This window comes from Mixophyes fleayi, chromosome 4 (genome assembly GCF_038048845.1).
Source record: "Mixophyes fleayi isolate aMixFle1 chromosome 4, aMixFle1.hap1, whole genome shotgun sequence".
NCBI classification, from domain to species: Eukaryota; Metazoa; Chordata; class Amphibia; order Anura; family Limnodynastidae; genus Mixophyes; species Mixophyes fleayi.
In genome coordinates this window covers 128,619,593-128,640,941 of record NC_134405.1, presented here as the reverse complement: position 1 = coordinate 128,640,941, position 21,349 = coordinate 128,619,593, and the positions used below count along the sequence as shown (strand labels likewise).

General features: G+C 40.7%; 1 protein-coding gene across 4 annotated transcripts in view; it reads left to right on the top strand.

Moving 5' to 3' along the window:
• Positions 1-21,349, top strand: part of CSNK1G1 (casein kinase 1 gamma 1) — a 76,184-nt gene that overhangs the window by 48,612 nt on the left and 6,223 nt on the right. Inside the window, exons 7-13 of one of the 4 annotated variants that reach the window (XM_075208217.1) lie at positions 4,247-4,332; positions 5,518-5,602; positions 7,991-8,139; positions 9,179-9,286; positions 16,643-16,753; positions 18,327-18,433; positions 19,471-19,494. In XM_075208217.1, the coding sequence (XP_075064318.1) occupies positions 4,247-4,332; positions 5,518-5,602; positions 7,991-8,139; positions 9,179-9,286; positions 16,643-16,753; positions 18,327-18,433; positions 19,471-19,494 (670 nt within the window). The remainder of the gene's footprint in view (positions 1-4,246; positions 4,333-5,517; positions 5,603-7,990; positions 8,140-9,178; positions 9,287-16,642; positions 16,754-18,326; positions 18,434-19,470; positions 19,495-21,349) is intronic. The other 3 variants (XM_075208219.1, XM_075208218.1, XM_075208220.1) reach the window with 3 other exon arrangements.

The window sequence follows — 21,349 nt, the reverse complement described above, 5'->3', positions numbered from 1 at the left end:
GATCCTGAGAGGCCTGCCTCACCAGAAAAAAATGTAGCCAAGTGTCGTTGTATAGATTATAATAAGGACAGAGTTCTCTTTAACAGGGAGTGTCTGGAAGATGTAAAGGAGTTGGGGAAGGATAGTCATTTTTACCCCGATAATCCTGTCTAGCCACGATATGATTAAGGGCCGCCAAGAGAAGATGTCTGATTTTAAGTTTGAGGAAGAGGGCTGGGTAGTTCTCCTGGTATAGGGACTCATAGGAGGTGGTAATGTAAACCCCAAGATGCTTTAAATATTTTATTTTGCCATCGGAAGTGGGAGGTGAGATCAGAGCAGTCGCGGCGGGGGGGGGGGGGGTGGGATTGAGAAGCGGGGCTTTGGATTTTGTTATATTGACTTTATTACCAGACAGGTTGCCATTTCTTGTAAGGAGGTTGAATAGGTTGTGTAGGGATGTTTTCGGTTGCTGGAGGGTGAGGAGAATGTCGTCAGCGAAAAGAGCTTGCCCTCCAGGGTGTCCGTCTCCACCACCTTTTGTGTTTTTATTAAAACTGTTTTTAAGGGTATCTTTATTTGTTAATTGTAATTTAAAATTTAGCTTGAAGAGGTAGCCTCCCTGTGTCGCGTGGCCTGTGTATATTCACAGCAAATCTTTCTAAGCAGATACCATCCTCTTGTACCAGAGAGTCATAGAGCAGGCAGATGGTTTACCAGTGGTGATAAAGCATCATTCTATAATGGGACATGCCTGTAAGAAAAATACAAGTTAGAAAACTGTATTTGCAGCTAATTTTTACAGCAATAATTACTCAACAATCCATGATTGTACTACAATTACTTGCATATTGTCTTCTCCTATGTAGATTAAATCTACCACTAGTTAAAAGCTGTTTTTTAGTCATTACATGTAGGATGTGTGTTTTAATTATGTTAACTAGTCTTTATTAAATTTACCTTTTTGTGTTAGAAATTGTTGAACTCTGACAGCTTCAGGGTTGGGCAGAGAAGACTTGACACTGACCACGTTCCGCCCCCTGCTCTGGTGGTATTTGGGAATGGATTGATAAACAGGCAGAGCACAGCTAAAAGTGAGGCCTAGTGCTCAAACCTGCTTTAATCTTATATGTGAAAGAAGCACTAATTTACCAAAAGTAGGGAATATTTGTATCTTTTGTAAACCAACTTTAAGTGTAGACATGTTTGTTAGAAAACGCATGCTGGATGATTGTTACAAGTGGTGCTGTGTTCAATGGGGTCAGGTACCATGGAGATGAATGAATGATCCATTTGCTTATGTTGACTAGCAGTCAGTTCACTGCATTGTATTAGCCTCATTTATTGTTTGGTCCTGAAAGCACAGTCTTTATAGAGCAGTTGAAAGGAGATAAGTAATAAGCACATTAATTAGTATGGAAGACAGAGAACTGAGTGCTTTTGCTTTTACCAGTTGTCTGTTTACTTTCAAGTGACCCTGCCAGTAGATGTAAGGAGTAGTCTGGTAATGGAAATAAGCTGCTGGTGTGAAAAATTTTCATTGTTGTCCTTCTACAATAGAGTGAGCCTTAAAGTTTTAAAACAAAATATATATATTTTTTAAAAGTGTTGCTTAACCTTGTGCCTTTCCATATTTATTTTGGCTTCCTGTTCCATATCTGCATTGTTGCCATGTCAAGGCTTCCAGTACAAGCCATTTGCAGTGATAGGTCTCTATTTGGCTTTGGAGCTATCTGATGTCTATTGTGGTTTCCATTACATGTCTTAATGTCAAACTATATTTGTCTTTATTGGTCATCCTATTGCTTATCACTCACACAACAAAACACATGCTGACTATATCACTTGGGAATCTCCCCATCCAAGTTCAGAAGTTTCGTTTTTTTTTCTTTTTTATGTAGAGTTCATGGTTTTTTTTCAGTTTTATTAAAAATATTTTTATGAAAAATCACAGCTTGCTGTTTTGAAAACTTCAACGTTGAATATGCCCAGTGGTTTAAGGAAAATGAATGAAAACCATGTAACTCTCTTGCACCACTTGGCAATAAATCTGTGTCATAATATCAAAGTATTTAATGGGTTTTGCAATCAGAGACATTCCAGGCCCCATTATTTTAATTGGATTCATTTTTTCTTGATATGTGTTCCATCATTGAGCTTACAGCTTTCATTTTGTACTAGATTCTCCCCTTTCATGATCAAAAATGCATCTTTTTTTCTTTTTTCTGTTTTTTTTTGTTTTTGTTCAGACTGCTAAAACTCTTGTCCCACCCTCAAACAGTTAAAGAACCTGATCTTGTACATTTCCCATCTGCCTTAAGTCACTTGGTAACAAAGAGATTATCAAGGTACACAGTCATGGAAAGTAATGGCAGAGTTGTTGTGGTGTAACAGGTTTTTTTTCTCCGAGTTAAAGGACAGATTCCTCTCATTCACAGGCACTTGGCTGAGCCATTGTTGAACATTGTGAGCCTGACTCATTTATGGCGCACAAAATGAATGAAATGTGTTGTTTTTTTAATTTATAAAAAAAAATAAAAAAAAATCAGGCATACACAGGTTCGTATTCAACTAGAAGCGCATCTGAAGAAAGTTCTCTTGTTGAATACTTTAGTCTAGCTACGCTCTACATATACGGTCCTTGCCGTATTGAGACACACTGTTCGACATTCCGTGCTGTGCGTAACATCAAGTTGCGCATACAGCACGGAGTATGGAATAGGAAGTACTAGCAGAATGCACTGGAAAAAAAATATTTAATTGTTACTGTTAATAAGTCATTATTGAAAAGCATTTTTAATTTTTTTTTTTTAAATGAAATACTTTTTATCGGGATGTTAAATCTACTGTATATAAATTGCACTTTTACAATTGTTCCTGATTGCAAGCACATGTCAATGTGAGGACAGCTGTGTATGCATTCGATCACTGGGCACTTACACCTGCCCTGTAAGTTGGTGCAAGTGATGCAACTAAAAAATACATACATAAGAGAGGCTTATAGCTTGAATCGGACATTGCTATGTGCGCTCAAGCTTGGCATGCCATCACTGTACATTGAATGTGCATACGCCACTTCCCCACCTTGTTCTGCCAATTAATTTGTAGACCGTTGGGAGTGTTTTTTTTTTTGTTCAAAGACGAATTGGATGTTCTTGCATTCACTGGCGTATAGTCATCTTCTGACCATGCGCTGTGTAAATTAATGCAGAATACAGCACATATCTGCATTTATGTTCCTTTTAATGAATCTGGCTCATGTGCAGTTTGTTTTTTCTCTCTTAATATGTAAAGGTGTCTGTAGGACTAGTGACAAACTCTTTATGAATATGCCTTGGCTCCTTACTAAAATATGAAGGTTTGATTGGTATTCTGCTTTATTGTTAAACCTGTTACAGGTTCACGGTGGTTAGCATGCTTTGCAGTGCTGGGGCCATGGGTCTGTTTCCTACCATGACGTTATCTGTGTGGCATATGTATGTTTGTTCGTAAGTGTGCTTGAATTTTCTTTGTATGCTCTGGTTTCTTCCAACACAATGTAATAATGGGTTAATTTGCTTTCCACTATATAAACTCTAGTGTGTGTATTTGTGTGGTAATTGGGGGGGATGGTTAAATATTCTTTTGGAAAAGCGCTGCATAATATGTAAGTGCTATATAACTAAAGGTTAATATACTTTCTTGCTAACACTATTGACGGGCCCTGTAGCACATTGCATAATGGCACTATTTCTATGGCAACTACAGTGTAAAATGGAATTTTATCAGTATTGTTATCTACTTCATTCTCACCTCCACACCCTGTCTACGCAAATCTCCTCTTCTATTGAGGCAGACATTGTTGAATCTATGAAATGCATTGTTTTTAGGGATTTTTTTTTATGTGCATGTTGTTTATGTTTATCCGTTGACGAGCACTGTTATGACATGAACGTGTATATCTACACACTGACTTTAGATAAAGGCTGCAGTTTCGGTCTCAATAATGTTGCTGGTAATAGCAGCTCTGACTGCATTTGTTTCCCTTGTCACACTTTTGTAAGCAAGGAAATAGTTTGTCTAATTAGCTTGATATGCATTGTCCTGTAGGTTATACCTATTATCTGTAAGAGTGGAGTTGCTCGTCTTCCACATAGAACTGTGATAAGTCCAAAAATAATAACATGCTGTTTACTGGTTTTTGCATCTCCATGTTATATTAATATTGTGTTCTGATGTTTTCCTTAGAGAGGACTAGTTAATGTATCGCGTTTCTTTGTTTTTTAAGAGCAAAGCCGGAGAGATGACCTAGAGGCCTTGGGACACATGTTTATGTACTTCTTGAGAGGAAGTCTTCCATGGCAAGGGCTCAAGGTAGGCACATTTTGCCCTTACTCCCTGTGACTTACTGTCTGAAGTGCAAGTCAAGCAAATTCCACAAAACAGAATCTAGAAGGTAAATGTCTGGGTCAGTTAGTAATTTGCATTTGGTTGGGTGTGTTTTCTACTCCAGGCCAAGTAGAACTTTCTGGAAGACACAATGGTTTAAACACTGAATCCTAAATGAAATGGAGTGGCTCTATAGTTCTGCCCTCACTTTAGTGTTACATTATTAGCCTCCTTCAATGTGTGGCATTTTAGTTTTTACTGGTCAGGATTACTGCGTTTGTGGCTTTTATTTACCTGGGTGTATAGTGCATTAGCAACAACCCTCAGGGCTAGATTTACTAAGCTGCGGGTTTGAAACAGTGGGGATGTTGCCTATAGCAACCAATTAGATTCTAGCTGTCATTTTGCAGAAAGTACTAAATGAAAGCTAGAATCTGATTGGCTGCTATAGGCAACAGCTCCACTTTTTCAAACCCGCAGCTTAGTAAATCTAGCCCCTAGTTTCTTTTTCCAGTCTTAGGTGACATGGAACATTTTTCCAGTTGACAGGTGCGATAGCGTGACAACAGTATGAAAGTAGCTGGTTCCACATGCTTTAGGTAAATGTCAGCCTGTGGCACTGCTCCAGCTTCTATTCATGTAGAAGTCTTCAGTGTATTAGAAATGCTGTAGCATTCCGGGCCAGTACTCTGTCCTAATTGAAATATGGGTGTATGTGGCCAAGAAGCCCAGTTTTATGCATAGATGCTTGTTCAGTGCTCTAGATTTCTTAACTCCTGTGCAATTTTTGGACAAATGGAATAGGCTTGTTTAAAGGTGTTCAAGTTTTGTTTTATGGCATTTGGTTGGCCAGTTCATTTGTTTTTTTTGTTTTTTCTTGTGTTTTTGTTTTGTTTTTTTTTACCAAATTTGCAGTGTCAAGCTCTGCACTCTAATCTTGAGCAATAAGACACTACATTTTGTTTGGTATGACCCAAAAACGTTCATCTGTGTGTGATCAACTTGTGCCTGTGTAGCCAAATCTGTGCAGTTACGCCATAGATGTGTGGCCAAATGGCTCACAGATCTGAACATCTGACCGAACAGATGAAATTTCTGTGTGGAGGCAGCATAATACTGTCCGGCTTACTAATAATCATAATCTATTTATGACATGTTTCTAACACACAGGCAGATACTCTTAAGGAGCGCTACCAGAAGATTGGGGACACAAAGCGTAACACTCCTGTAGAAGTCCTCTGTGAGAATTTTCCAGGTGAGATCATTGGTCTCTGGTGGTGAAAGGTTACTCCTAAAATTGTGTTTTGTTCTTTCATTTTGTTTATTTTTAGATCTTTGCTATTGCAGAAATTGGAAAGAAGTTAGTCTTGTACATACCATGTAATTACAGCTTTAGGTACATGTAATTACACTTTGTTGCCCTTTCCAAGGAAGATGCTCATATGATTTTTGCCTGGTTGATTGGCTCAACAATGACAATTAAGTCAACGTTTGGCTTTCAATCTAGGCTGTTTTGTTTAGTTAAAAGAAAATTGCCCTCAAAAGGTCCTGTGAGTGTCTTGTTTAAACTGGAGAGGAGTGTGTAGATCCCAAGACCCCTATTGAATGTGCTTCCTCTATAGCTGTAAAACCTTCTTGGATTAAAGTGGTGAAAATACTTTTTATATGCAGTGTTATAAGTGTCCATACAGCTCTTGCTGGATTTGCCTTTTTATTAACAGGGCACTAGTTATTTTTCAATTTAATATTATATACCCTTGAATTTGTTGTCTTGACATAGGAGTGATGGAACACAAGCTGTGAGCACAGCCTACTTGTCTTAAAGCTCACTCAGTAGTATCGCTGTATGGGCCTTCCCAAGTCATGACACATATGGCAGCCAGTGCTCCAGACATAGCCCCCAATTTAGAGACTTCACCACAGTACTTGATGATGCCAGGTTGGCCTCCTCACAAGGATAAGGCAATTGCTGGTGACATTGTCAAATTTCAAGTCCCATCTCTTCCCATACATCTCCTCCTGTCCTCTTAGTGTGCGTTATTTTAGAGCACTACTTTACACATTTGTAAATACTACAGTACAGAAGTGGAAGATGCTCTATCAGCTTATAGGTTCATAGCAGGTGCTTGAAAGAGCAGGGTTATCCAGCAAGGAACAAATACAGAGAACAATCCCCTAGGACACTGCTATAACCAGCAAAGGAGCTGTTATTTCTACTTGGAAAAATCTCAGTTAAACACATTTGCAGATGTATGGTAAGCAACCAGCCCTGTCAAGGGGCTTCTGCTAATAGGGTTGTCCTAACACTAAACAATGAGTCCCTATTTTTGGGCCATACATGTGTTTTTAAATTGAGAGCGAACTTACCAAGAGGTCTACCCCAAAACTACTCTAAATAGCAATACAGCCCCTGCACTCCCCATCAGCTACATTCATAAATACATTGTGCAGCAATAGCTTATGGCTGCATTCTTATACTGGGCTTCCTGCTAGGAGACAGTACAGCATGGCTCCGTATCAGATGCTGCAGAAACACAAGGGATATCATTTTGCCAATTGGGCTAAACTTAAAACTAGGTAAAATAAGACAGAGCTAAGCAAATATTAACATCTGCCATGGGACAATAATAGTGGCAGCAGCTATGAAGTTGATGATGTACCTTAGTCTGCAATGCTCTAGGCATTTAGGTTGCCAACATATCCATGTATGAATCCAAGCATAAGTGGTTATTATTGGTATATTTTACCCGAGAAATAGGTCTGCATTTTCCTTTTTTACTTATAAAAAACAGAAGTGGTCAGTATGGTCTGAGTAGCTAGTGTAAACACTGTGTCCTTGTTTGACAGTTATGGCCCCCTAGGTTATGCAAAGTATAACTTATATACTGGTAGTAGAACTACCAGTATATCCAATTGTGTTGTGTGCCTTTATATATGTGACTGGTGTGAGGCTTTATATATGTGACTGGTGTGAGGCTTTATATATGTGACTGGTGTGTGCCTTTATATATGTGACTGGTGTGAGGCTTTATATATGTGACTGGTGTGAGGCTTTATATATGTGACTGGTGTGAGGCTTTATATATGTGACTGGTGTGAGGCTTTATATATGTGACTGGTGTGAGGCTTTATATATGTGACTGGTGTGAGGCTTTATATATGTGACTGGTGTGTGCCTTTATATATGTGACTGGTGTGAGGCTTTATATATGTGACTGGTGTGAGGCTTTATATATGTGACTGGTGTGAGGCTTTATATATGTGACTGGTGTGAGGCTTTATATATGTGACTGGTGTGAGGCTTTATATATGTGACTGGTGTGAGGCTTTATATATGTGACTGGTGTGAGGCTTTATATATGTGACTGGTGTGAGGCTTTATATATGTGACTGGTGTGAGGCTTTATATATGTGACTGGTGTGAGGCTTTATATATGTGACTGGTGTGAGGCTTTATATATGTGACTGGTGTGAGGCTTTATATATGTGACTGGTGTGAGGCTTTATATATGTGACTGGTGTGAGGCTTTATATATGTGACTGGTGTGAGGTTGCCAGTGTGCCAAAAGTTAACCTCTGTTCTTGGCATGTTTATATCAAACTGGAAAAGCACATTTTAATTTTCTGCTTCTCTTTCCTCCAGAGGAAATGGCAACTTACTTGCGATATGTGAGGCGGTTGGATTTCTTTGAGAAACCGGATTACGACTATCTACGGACGCTGTTTTCTGAGCTGTTTGAACGAAAAGGATACACCTTTGACTATGTTTACGACTGGGTTGGCAGGCCAATTGTGAGTAGTTTGTGTTCATTTCAGATGTTGTCATTTTTATTTAATATTAAAAGATACAGAGACTTAATTATGAAGTTGTTTTGGCAATTGTGGGCCTAAGACCTAGCTGTAGTTTGGTAGAACAATAATTTAACTAGCCAGGGTAATTGTCCTGTAAGCAAAATCCCATCCACAATTAGGGGGAGATTCTTTGCCGATGTTGTGGTGCACAGACAATGCTCTGCACACATTGCTGGCAATTACGGAAGGAATCTCTGATCGGATTTCCACGCATCCAAAAAATGAGCTGAGATTCCAGCCAGAACATTCCTGCAAGGTGTTCGGAGGCACTTCATGCGGAATTGAATCTCTACCTTAAAGTCTAAAATTTACATTTTCAAAGGTGAAGTAACTTCATAACCTAAATTTTATCCAACGTTCAGGGAAAGGGTAATGCATTGAACAAGTGTAATTTCACTTCTTCAAGACTGGACTGAATACTTTTTCTGTGACCGGTACACATTTCATTATTTTGCAATGTGTTGCTTTAAATATTTACTGTGACATCCCAGGTTATCCTTTGATCAGTGGGAAAGTCCTGGCTTCCCCAGTTAGCTGCTCACTTTCAGTGCTGTTGGAGTAGTGCCAACCATAATTGTGAGGGTGGATACAGCTGTCAGAGAGGGTTTGTTGAAGTATTTTCTTCCCTTCCACAAAAAATCACTGGTAGCTGCATCATAAGTCTTACACACTGTCTAAAGTGGTGCTGCTGTAGGACAGAAAGCTGAAATATCAAAGCAATATGCGGTCAGTGCATATGTGTGAATCTAGCAATCTATAGCATTTCTGCATTGTCCCCCCTAAAGATGTCTGTTCCATTAGATCTCTTAATAATTATGCTGGACAGATTTAGCTAGGAATACGTTTCTTTAGTTCACATATTTTGCTCAGTAATACACCTGCTTTGATATGTTGACGTGCTGTGGTAAATATGTTTGTGCCTTAACTTGTTATATGCTTTTGCCAAGCTGTGTGCAATAAATAGACATGTTTTTTCCAGCCTACCCCGGTGGGATCCGTCCATGTAGATTCTGGGACTTCTGCAATAACCAGGGACAGCCATGTCCATCGAGAGCGACCGTCACAGACCCAGCCCCTGAGAAACCAGGTCAGTTTCTTCCCTGTTAAAGAGCTACATTTTGCCCATGTGTATCATTCACTTATGTTACCAGTAATCAGCTGGAACATCTCGCTGTTGCTTTGCCTGGCGTTAATGATTTTTATGAATTGGTTAGTTTTAAGGTAAATTGGACACGTTTATGTATATGCTTTGTATTAAATACTGAGTGTCCTGCCCTTTGTGCTTTATAATTTCCTCTAAATTATTTTCTAATCTCCAAAAGCATCAGTCCAATGGTAAAATGGCACTGGTATGAAAGGCCTTTGGTTAGTACAAAGTTCTGCAAGGCAAGTTTAATGGGACCCTAATACAGTTTGTTTGCCTTTTGTATTGTTCTGATAGAAGTATTAACAAATTATTGATGGTCTGTGGTGCTCTTTAGTCTGCTCCATATTCACTTATTTCTAGAGTGCTCTTGACAATCTTATTGAGTGACATTTGGGGCATAGCCCAGTAGCATGGGATATGTCTGAGGTCAGTGAGGAGTAGTGTAACACCAATGCCAGCTGGGCCAGGGCTGAAAAGTAAACATGAGAGCCCAGCAAAAGAGGTTGTATAAGTACAGAGAGACCATACAAAACGATATTCAGCACATATATACCACTGGCTTACTGGCCCTTTTTTTTTAATGGCGTTTGCCAGTTTATTTAGAAGATGAATGAATATAAAGAAACCACAAGATTTTGGACCATTATAGTAAGGTTTGAGTGTCTTTATCACATGGGTTTTGAATATATGGTCTTTTGATCATTTGGGCATCCAGAATCCAGATTGTGTACGAGTTAAAAATACTGACCTTGCAGCTGGTCTGTTAGATGTTGTTAATGCTATACAGAACTTTTCTGCTTATAAAGTATGTATAAGTCTGAGTGGAAGTAAGGCTGGGTAAACACTACAGTGTTTTCAGCCGATTATTGGACCAATCAGACCATAAACAACCGGTAGACCTGATATCACAGTAGTGTGTACCCTGCAGCGATTATCATTCAAAAGCCCATTGTATTGTTGAATGAGATTTTTATACTGAACAAAATATCTTGTTCAGCAATGGAATGATGTCATTTCCCCCCCTCTTCCCTCCTGTCTCCTCACCTGTTCTTCTGCTCCGTCTCTACTGTATCTGCCTGCCTGGAGTTTCTGAAGTACTGGTACTTTGTGTTTATTGTTCTGTACTGTCTTACCCTGTATAGTCTACTGTTTGTACCATGTACGGCGCTGCGGAAACCTTGTGGCGCCTAACAAATAAACGATAATAATAATTCCAATTCTGCAGTGTGTATGCACTCACGACCACAGAGTCATGATCTTTTCAACCGATGTTTGACAGATGAAGAACACAGATCTGAAGGGTAATTCATATACAACTTCAATAGTGTGTACACAGGAATAGGCATGGTGATTGGGACTTTTTTTTCCCTAGTCACTAGTAAAATTGATAAAAGTATCATATTAGAATTTTTCCTGTAGTGTGTATCCAGCCTAAGTGCTGCTTTTTAGCCACTTTTAACGTTTAAAGATTTGTAAATGGTACACTAGTGCCATCTAGAGACCAAATATACCTTGTAGAAAGCATGTTGTTAAATTACAATTTACACCAATTCCTCCTTGGTGGCAGCAGTGTGATTCTATAATGGAAGTCTGTTTTTACAAATACAAACTGTAAACTTGTAAAGGTTATCTTGGAAATGGCAGCCACCTAACAGGCTTGGCTTATAGCAGAAACTTCTAAGATGTGAGAGAATAGCTACTGATTTGACACCTGTATGTGTTCTACCACTGGTTACTATTTACTATAGTCTGCCTTGAGAATAATGAGGATTTATTTTTTTTACCTTGACCACATGTCTCCTAAAACATGATTTACCTGGATACATAGTGTAGTAATATTATGGATGGTTTCACTATACGCAATGATGTGGTTGTGTTTTAAGTTGCCTCAAGAATAAGAGGACCCTAACTTCCTTTCTGCCCTTGCCAACTAAATTTGCTTTCTTATCCTGTGCTGGTGACACTAACAATAGGATTTTCTGCTACCCTGTTACCAGCTTGTACAGGGTTTCACTATCGTCAAGCCACCTGTGGCGGCTGGTGATGGCCACTGATATTGCTTAGCTACAAGCACCTCCCCTGCTGAGTGTCTCCTGCACGCCAGCATGATGCCCCCAGTTGTGGGAGGATAGCGCTGCCACCACAAGGCTCCTTCAGTCCCCTTGTCTTCTGACCACATATTTTCCATCAGGACTACTGGGCTCAGTGCAGGACAGCCCAAGAGATGGATTAGAGCAGGCCTGTCCAACCTGCGGCCCTCCAGGTGTTGTGAAACTTCAAGCACCAGCATGCTTTGCTAGTAGACAACCTGTTGATAGCTGGAAGGGCATGCTGGGACTTGTAGTTTCACAACATCTGGAGGGCCGCAGGTTGGACAGGCCTGGATTAGAGTGTTCGCTGTAACCTGTTGGTCACAGGATCAAAGGAGAATCTTGGCAGTGAAGATGTTTATTTGCTTAATAGCTCTTACAAAAGTTGTAACACACCACTTGAAGATATTGATGTTACATACATAGATTCATACATACATACATACCACCCATGGGCCACATGACGCCCTTAATTTCGTTCTTTGAAAGACGCGGTAAATACGACGGATATCGTGGGACCCAGAACATAAATACTCCCTGTCCTTTCCGACATGCGGAAAGGACAGTCCCCACATTTTGTATGTGGGGACTGTGGGCAGCACAGTGGCTTAGTGGTTATCGCTTCTGCCTCACAGCACTGTCGTCATGAGTTCGATTCCCGACCATGGCCTTATCTGTGTGGAGTTTGTATGTTCTCCCTGTGTGATATGGGCTTTCTTCCCGCACTCCAAAAACAAACTGGTAGGTTAATTGGCTGCTATCAAAATTGACCTGTGTCTGGCAATTTAGACTGTAAGGGAAGGGACTGATGTGAGTGTGTTCTCTCTACAGCACTGCAGAATTAATGGCATTATATAAGTTGATTACTGACTGACTATGGCAGCACAGTGGCCTAGTGGTTAGCACGTCTGCCTCACAGCACTGGGGTCATGAGTTCGATTCCCGACCATGGCCTTATCTGTGTGGAGTTTGTATGTTCTCCCTGTGTTTGCGTGGGTTTCCTCCGGGTGCTCCGGTTTCCTCCCACACTCCAAAAACATACTGGTAGGGTAATTGGCTGCAATCAAAAAATTGACCCTAGTCTCTCCCTCTCTGTCTGTCTGTCTCTGTGTGTGAGTGTGTGTCTATAATAGGGAATTTAGACTGTAAGCTCCAATGGGGCAGGGACTGATGTGAATGAGTTCTCTGTACAGCGCTGCGGAATTAGTGGCGCTATATAAATAAATGATGATGATGATGATGATGATGATGAGTTCACACAGTTTGACATTAAATCAGAATAAAACCACTGCAATCTGATTTGTCGCCACAACGACTCTGTACTGCGGATCTTTGTTCTCATTAGAAATATAATATATCTCACTTTGTGGAACTGACTTGGTGTGTGTGTATATGTGTACATACATACATACATACATACATACATACATACATACATACATACATACATAGACACCCTCCTTTTGGTGATAAACATCACAGATGAACAACTTCTTGTTTGGTTCTTTGCGTTTATTGTCAGGATAGCAAAGTAACAACAAAATTACACACACTTTCTTGTGACTGCAATGCTAAATAAACGTCTAAGTCCCTAGACACCACCCGACTTATTAAACATCGGTCACACTGTACAAATGAAAGACAAATTTAAATTCCTTACACTCCTCCCATAGCCTTAACTTGATGAACAGATGACACGATCTCCTTGCCTTTTAAGCGTTCCCTGCAAGTGTTCTTTTAGCTGTGGAAAAAGTTCCTTTTAAATCACTACAAAATATGCAAGTTAAATCACCATCTATGCTATTATTTTGTCACACATGTCCTCCACCTGTATCATTTTAAACTAGGTGCACTGTTTGGCACTTGTATATTTCTGTCTGCAGCTTTTTCTTGCAGACAGTCAGCTGAACACCTATCTATCCCTCCATTCTGTCCCCAGGCTATGTGATTTACAGGTTGTTGGAAGTGTTTTAAGTAAAAGGTGTGCTCAATGAATAAATTTACTTATGCAAACTGATCTATTGCGCAAGTCTAAAGCTTGCATATGAGTAGCAGAAGTTTCATGCAAATTTCAACTGACGTACTATGGTTCAATTGCATACCATTACCCAGAACTCCTAGCTGCATTATAAGCTGTGCATGTTGTCCTTTCAGCAAGAGTGTTTGCAAACCACCTCTGTAAAAGGTGGTTTCTTTTAAAATTCCGAGAAATATTTTAAGCACCTTCTGGAATATTCTACTACATGCCACACACAGTGGCCCCTCACATAACACATAATACACACACACAGTGGCCCCTCACATAACACATCATACACACGCACAGTGGGCCCTCACATAACACATCATACACACGCACAGTGGGCCCTCACATAACACATCATACACACGCACAGTGGGCCCTCACATAACACATCATACACACGCACAGTGGGCCCTCACATAACACATCATACACACGCACAGTGGGCCCTCGCACGCAATATATTACAATCCCCCCCCCCCCCCCCCCAAACTTACCTTTTTGCATCCACGAGCTGTGCAGTCTTCATCCACTTCACGCATGGGACGGCACCTGTCATGTGGTGCACGTCCCATGTGACACAGAGCAGGCCACACAGAGGAGGGAGGAGACCAGCCACCACCCTAGCCTCTCCCCTTCTCGCGGCACCCCTGCGCGGGGGTTGGGGTGTTGGTGCCGCGAGTCGGTGGAGGGGGTCCCAATCTTTTTTTTTTTATTATTTTTTATTTATTTATTTTATTTATTTTTACTATGTGCCACAGAGGGGAAGGTAGAGGGCGGCTGCTGCGCCCTGGGCGACAGCACCGCCCGCACCACCCTAAATACGGGTCTGGCTGTAACATATGCATGGATTTGTGTTGTAGGGTTTCTCATTCATTTATGCATAAAAAATTAGTTGCCTGTTTTTAAAGTATAAATTATAAAATTGTTGCATTACTGAAGCCCTTATTCTGGCACCCATTCTGAGAAGATATATATGTATGATTTGTACAGTGTGCTAATACAATGAATTCAAATATTTTAAGGCAAAGTCAAAGGTGGAACCTTATGCACTTGACATTGCACGTTTAAGTTTTTAATCCTTGTTTACTTTGATTTTGGCTTGCTGTGTGTAAGGCTACTTTATGCAAAAGGATCCTGGCAGAGTCACTGTGGGACAGGAAGTTGAATAAAATGTTTGATATAACAAGAAGTAACAGTATGGTGCAGACCCACCTCTGTCACTCTGGGAGCCCCCCTACTCCATTACTTTGCTCCCAACTGAGCAAGGGTTATGATACATTGTCTGGAGTGAGGGTCAGTTGAGTGAGGACTACTTACTTTTTATTTACCAACAATATTTCCAGGTCTGCACACATTACACTTAATTGAGCCCAGCATCTAGCCTGAGTATTGAATTTTCTGTTCTTAATTACTGGCAGTGATATTGTAAAAAAAAAAAATATCAAATAAAGTGCTATTCTCTGATATTATTCTATTAAGCTGTACTTTAATAAATCTGCCATCCGGTGACATCCCCTTCCCCCCCATAGACACAAATTATCACCCAATAATGCTTATACAAGGTACAAGGTTGATCTCATACAGGCTAAAAGCTCAAATGATTAAGCTTAGAATGTCAGTTATGCAATGACTATGTCCTTATGTGTGAACCCACTAACTTGAAATTCGTCCAGTGCCTTTGTTGCCCACACAACTGCAAGCCTGTGACTTAAGCATCTGCGCTTTCTCAGTGTGATGCAAGATAAAGCATTGCCTTTATATGCAGGTTTATGGATGTCTATGTTCACCAAGGGGATGAAACTGCATGCTGCCTGTACAAATATAGTTAATTATAAACACCATGTTCTTTCAGATCTGTTTAGCTTTGTAAGATACAGGCTCAGGCTTTGTTTCAGACTATACAGAAAAAGAAATTATTCAGGGCTAATGGTCATACTTATATTAGGAATTATATTGCAACATAGTGTTTGTCAATGGGGTGGTGGGAATAAACCTATGGAGTGAAAAATTAAAGCAATAACGCAATCAGGTTGGTTGACAATTCCTTTGTCTCAGTAACCTCAACCCATCTACATTTAATATTCAGTTTTGATATCCAACATATATTTCCCAATACTGCACCATTTATTCTGCGACGGTCTACAATGGCTGAGACACTACGTGGTGGGTTTTTTTTAACGAACGTACCGCTCACTTTTGCTCGCACCCTATAGAGGTACAAGCAAATGTAAGTGTTACCTTTTACCATATAAACAGATCTCGGGAACATTGCGGCCAATTGAATCTGCCCCTTAATGCGTTTTGTTACTACTATATATTTTTGATCCAACTAACACTTTGTTTTTGATCTGTGCTATAGCAAGTTAATTTGGTTTTGTGCTATTTGTAAATGCATATCTCATTGAATATTAGATGTAGTTGGGTTGAGGTTACAATACATGGATACATGTGATTGCGTTTATTGAATATCTATATCTTTTTATTTCATTTTTTTGTATGTGTGTATGTAATACACTATTTGTTGTGAGGGGGAGCATCTTCAGATTGAAGCTGGCCTTCTGGAACCCCACCAATTCTACACTGAGGAACCGGAGCGTGATTTGCTTTAATTCCTTCGTTTCAAACTAGCCTGTAGTGAATTTACTCAAACTTTAAAGCATGTCAAGGACTGATAAGAATAAAGCCTTCTCTTTCTCAACCATTGCTAATAATATACTAAACATTTTTTTAAAAAAAAAGATGAGCAGGTCATTAATCCTATTTCTTGAAATTTATTGAAATATGTACATTTATCATTCAGTCTCCTGCTAAGGGCTTTTAGTTGGTTGATATCTGAGAGTGGTTATGTTGCTTTTTAGATTGATTGCTAATATCATTTGGACTGATGCTTTGGAGTTCTGTGAAACAAGTGCGTCTCACTACTTTTCCATTACTTTGTGTGTATATATATATATTTTGCTTGCACTGCTTTACCAGAGAGAGAGCACAATGCATAGGTTGCCTTTTTAAGTATTGAGAGGACTGAGTATTTTGCTCTGCTAGCTGCATGTGGCCATAGCTTGGCTTTCTACTCACCCTCACTAACACAGTGATCTGTTTCCATTGCTTTGGCTGGCCGATCTCCTTTTCCCCAAATACCCCTCTCCTCGCAATCGCATGCTTCCTAACGCCTCTGCGCAGACGGGCGCCCCAGACCGCCGAGGAGCGTGGGAGCTACAGGCCGGCCGACAGGCTCACCCCGCATACCTGGCACCTCACCTTGCATCAGACCGGCATGGGGGATCCGTGCAGGTATCACAGCATGTTGCTTTAATTCTTTTCAAGGATATGAGGAATGATTAAGAAAACATATAAAAACAGAGTATATAGTACCACTAAGAGGGCACATCTGGTGAATCAGGCAGTTGTTGGTTGTCCTAGAATTTGACACACAGTTGATCTCTGGTATCAGTTGTATTGAGTGCAGAGAGCAAAATATAGCTATGGAAGATATACATGGTGTTTCAAAAAGATGGACCCAGTTTTAAAGCGGTATATTTCACGATGACAGCATGTTACAATTACACAAAAAGTTACAAACTGTTTAAAGATTTAACAATTTTTACTAACCGTTTTATAAATGCTCTTTGTGCATCCCACCTGCTGTACAGACAACATCAAGATGATAGTTGAATTTGTCCCAAACGCCCTCTGTGTCGTCTTACACTGAATTCACCGCTGCCGTGACTTTGTTTTTGAGGTCATTCAGATTGTTTGCTAATGGCGGCACAAAAACACATTTATTGACACATCCCCAAAAGAAAGTTTGCAAAGTGTAATGTCTAGGGATTTTGGGGGCCAGCTATGCAAAATAAACTTGCTTGAATTCTTCTCACGTCTTCCTCTGTAGTGTGTTGTCGCCCTGTGCTTTTCCCTGTACATAAACAGCTTGTTTCCTCAAAGTGACGGAACCAACAACGAATGCTTTTTGGCATTGGCGGATCAATGCCAAAATGGCATTGAAATGCATGCTGCACCGCAATTATGGATTCAGTCTTGCTGAACTGCAGAACGCAAAACGCCTTTTGGTCCGGAGTCGCCATCTTGTGATCGACTGAGGCTAGTGGCTGTTGGTGCACTGGGAGAGGCATCTAGTGGTAGTCATTTAAAACTCAATGCCCCATCTAGTAGTAAGAGTTTCATTCATGGGTAGTTCATGGTTGCAGAGATATAGCAATTACAAATCGGGTCCATCTTTTTGAACCACCCTGTATATAGTAGAACTTGAAGGGATGTAGAAGCCAGTTCAGGCTATCTGAAGGTGGGCAAGCTATTTAAACAATACTGCTGAATTTAAACTTATACAATATTATTCCTATAGGTGCAGGTTGTCCTTAAATTGGCATACTACTTGTTTTTTCAGCATGGGCTCTTATTGGCAATATCTTAAATTTTTAAAAGATGTAGCTTTCCCCTTTAGCCATTTGTCCAACAGTTGTGAGATGATATATTGATCCTAGAGATACCACACCTAATCTAGTGTAGAATCTGCTATTCTTTGATTTAGAGGAGTAGATGTGTTACCAATAAGAGAACTAAGTGGTTGTAGGACCAGGCTTGGTAGCAATCATGGAATGTGATGCTAAAGTTTAGTTTAAAGTCTTTATTATGACCTGTTAGTGACAAATGTCTGTCCTTCTGTGGATCAAATTAACTTGTGTGTACATTGTTATATAGCGTACATATACATTTTATCAACACAAATGAGCGAGAGAAAAAGCCCCATTTAACCTTGTTACTAGCCTGCAAAATACAAAGTTGTGTACATTGGTTCATGCCTTACTCTTCATGTTACCAATGCATGTTTTATTATTGTCTGACACAGGTGATGAGTTCAACAAATGGGCAGCTGAATGCTGATGACCAAACAGGTGGTCACTCCAACGCACCGATCACAGCGCAGGCCGAGGTGGAGGTTGTGGAGGAAGCTAAGTATGTGCCCCATGCTTCTTTACTGCCTGGACTCCTGCCCAGCACGTGTCTCCATTTATACCTTTTCCCATGTGCCTCATCTACCTTCCTGTCTGCCACATTGTGCCTCTTTGTCAGCACTTCTCCTACGGTATACAGTCACCGCCTTAAATGCAGCCCCTTCAGCATGCAATTACTTAGTCTTCACGAGGATGCAGACTACAGCTGTCCTCACCTAGGCACAGCCACTACATTTAGTCAACCTGTCCTCTTTAAAGTAAATGGTGCCATATATAGTTTGAATGGTGGTCTGAGCATTTCAGGCTCTAACCAGGTTGTATTATGATCACAAGTTTAGACAGGAGTTTAGAGTCTTCCACATGGGTGTTTCTCACTCCACTCCTCTACATCTCCTCTTGATTATTTTTTTCATTGTGAACTCTGTATAGCAATTTGTAATATTAAAAGTTGACATCTTGTTAAATTGACCATCACTTAATACCTCCAATGTGTATGTTTGTTTTTTATTTTGCTTGTTACCTCTTCGGTATTGCCAGTAGTAGTTCGATTTCTGCCAGGGAAACTCCAGAACTGGAAGAGAAGTCTAACTAGATTAGAGCTCCTTGTGTTAATGCATTCATTAATGAAGTGATCACGGTTAATACCTGTAAATACAAAATGTATATGTATGCATTGCTGCACACAAGGCAATTGCCAAGAAACCACATTTGTTCAGCATGCTGGTAATGCCACATTTTCATTTTTGCCGTACTAGGATCATCAAGGGATGAAAAAAAAATCATGCTGGATATACCCATTTACTTTAATAATGTCACATTGGAAATCATTAACTATCGCATAAGTTTTTCCTGTGTGTGAAATATGCTGATTTATCATTTAAGTGTCTGGACAGCCACAGCCTTTCTTGACCTTAATAATACCCCTTATGTCCTGCAAGGCATGTTGTCTGCATGGCTCCATCCCCCATCCTGTCCCTAGTGTCTCTTGGGTGTATTAATATTTCTCTCTTTCTCTCTCTGTCTTCTAACACTCTGTAGCTGCGTGAAAATGCTCAACTTGTGGTGAGTCTCTCTCTGCGGAGCGCACACCAGGGAGAGGACCCCTCCTAATTAGGAAAGGCCCATGACATAAACTTGTGTATATGTTTAGTTCCTGCAGGAGAGGCCACCCAACCCCTAGATACTGAGAAACAGGCTGAGGGTGGATGGGAGAGGTCCTGCAGTTGGGATACATAGTGTAATTTGATAGTTGAATACATTGCTGTAATCTTTAGGGGAACAAAATAAAAAGAGCTTTGCTTTCCTGGTGTGACAGGCACAGCTGTGCAGGTTTTGTGGGGAGGCAGATTAAGCTTATATCATATAAGTTGATTAATGGTAACTTCTGTTGAGTTGCTTTGACGCATTTACACATTACTCCTGCTTACACATTTGGCACATAATTTACCAGCAAACTGTTATTTCTACACTGTCAAGTTTTGCTCCAATCATTAGTAGCACCAAAACAGCTTTGTTTAAATCTGGTAGTTTTTACTGTGCCCTTTATCTTTTGTACCACTGTAACAAGCACCAGACATCCTGTCTGGTGAGCTGTAGTACGACGATGGCCATGTACACACAGCTGTCTTTATTTCAGTCTCCCCTCTCTTCCGTTTTCTATCAGGGGAATGGAGGAGAGGCCATCATTGATCTTTATGGAGTGAAGGAGTGCCTGCACACACAGGTGCTTTGAGAGAATAATGACAAACTTTGGTTGCCCTTGCTCAGACATGCTCTTTACCCCCTTGTACCGAAGCTTTCTGTTACTCTATAGAGTTCAGTGGAGGCTATGAAAGGTCCGTTTCCTGCCAAAGTGGAACTGAGGGCAGAGTGAAATAATAGTAATGGCTATGTGCCTATGGCTTAAGACTTTATGCTCATGCAGAAGTTTGAAAATGGGGGCAGAAATTTTTTCATAGTATGAGATCCATTTTTTTCTCAGAACCGTATATACAGCAGTTTATGTTGTAGAGCCATTCTCGCTGACTAAAACAAGGGTACAAACATTTCTATGTGAGTCCGGATCAGGTGGTAGGGGCTCTTTTTGGTGAGCTTACCTTGGACGTCTGTGCTTGACAGGAGTTTCTTAGGGATTGGTGCTGCCGTTACGGATACTTCGGGTGTTCCGGTTTCCGATCGTGTTGCTTGTCTTTTTGTTTGTGCCGTGGCGCAACCTGGGGAGAGATAAGGGGAAAAAAAGAGAGAAAAAGAGAGGGGGGGGGGGGGGGGGGGGGGGAGAGAAAAAAAAAAAGTAGGAAGAGAGGGGGGCAGGGGTGGTGTGTGGAGAACACAGTACAGGTGTGGTACCAACAATATACGCCTTGGGCTTAGTGTAGGTTATAGCTCTTTTGCTGGTGTGGGTCTATAGCTCTTTGCCCTGTTTACAGCCCTAATTGCACTGTATATTGTGGTGGTTAGGTACCTCCTGTGAGGGATGCGTCTAATGGTCTGTGGGGGGGGGGGGGTTAAGGAGCTCTTGGTTGGCTAGAGCTAATAAAAGAGGCTGTATGTGTTGTGATAGCCTCTTACTAGTGTGCTGTGATGCTTTCTGCTAGTGTTAAATGTGGCAAGTGTTGAATATGTGTTTTGTAAACGGACGGGGGGGGGGGGGGGAGTTCCGTGAGGTGCGGGTGGGATATGCTTTTGCTCAGAAAGCTCTTACAAGAGCAGTTTGGTAGTCGCCAGGCAGTCTCTCTGTCCTGTAGTTTAGGCGCTGCAGTCAGGAGGTTTTGTAGCGTATCCCGAGCAGTAGCGTTACTGTAGTCGAACTGGTGTTGCTTGTTCACCTGAAAGCGCTTGCGCCGGACTTCCGGTTTTGGTGGAGCGCACTCTGCCTTCCACTGTGGGCTGAGTTGTTTCTTCGGTTTTCTGCTTCACA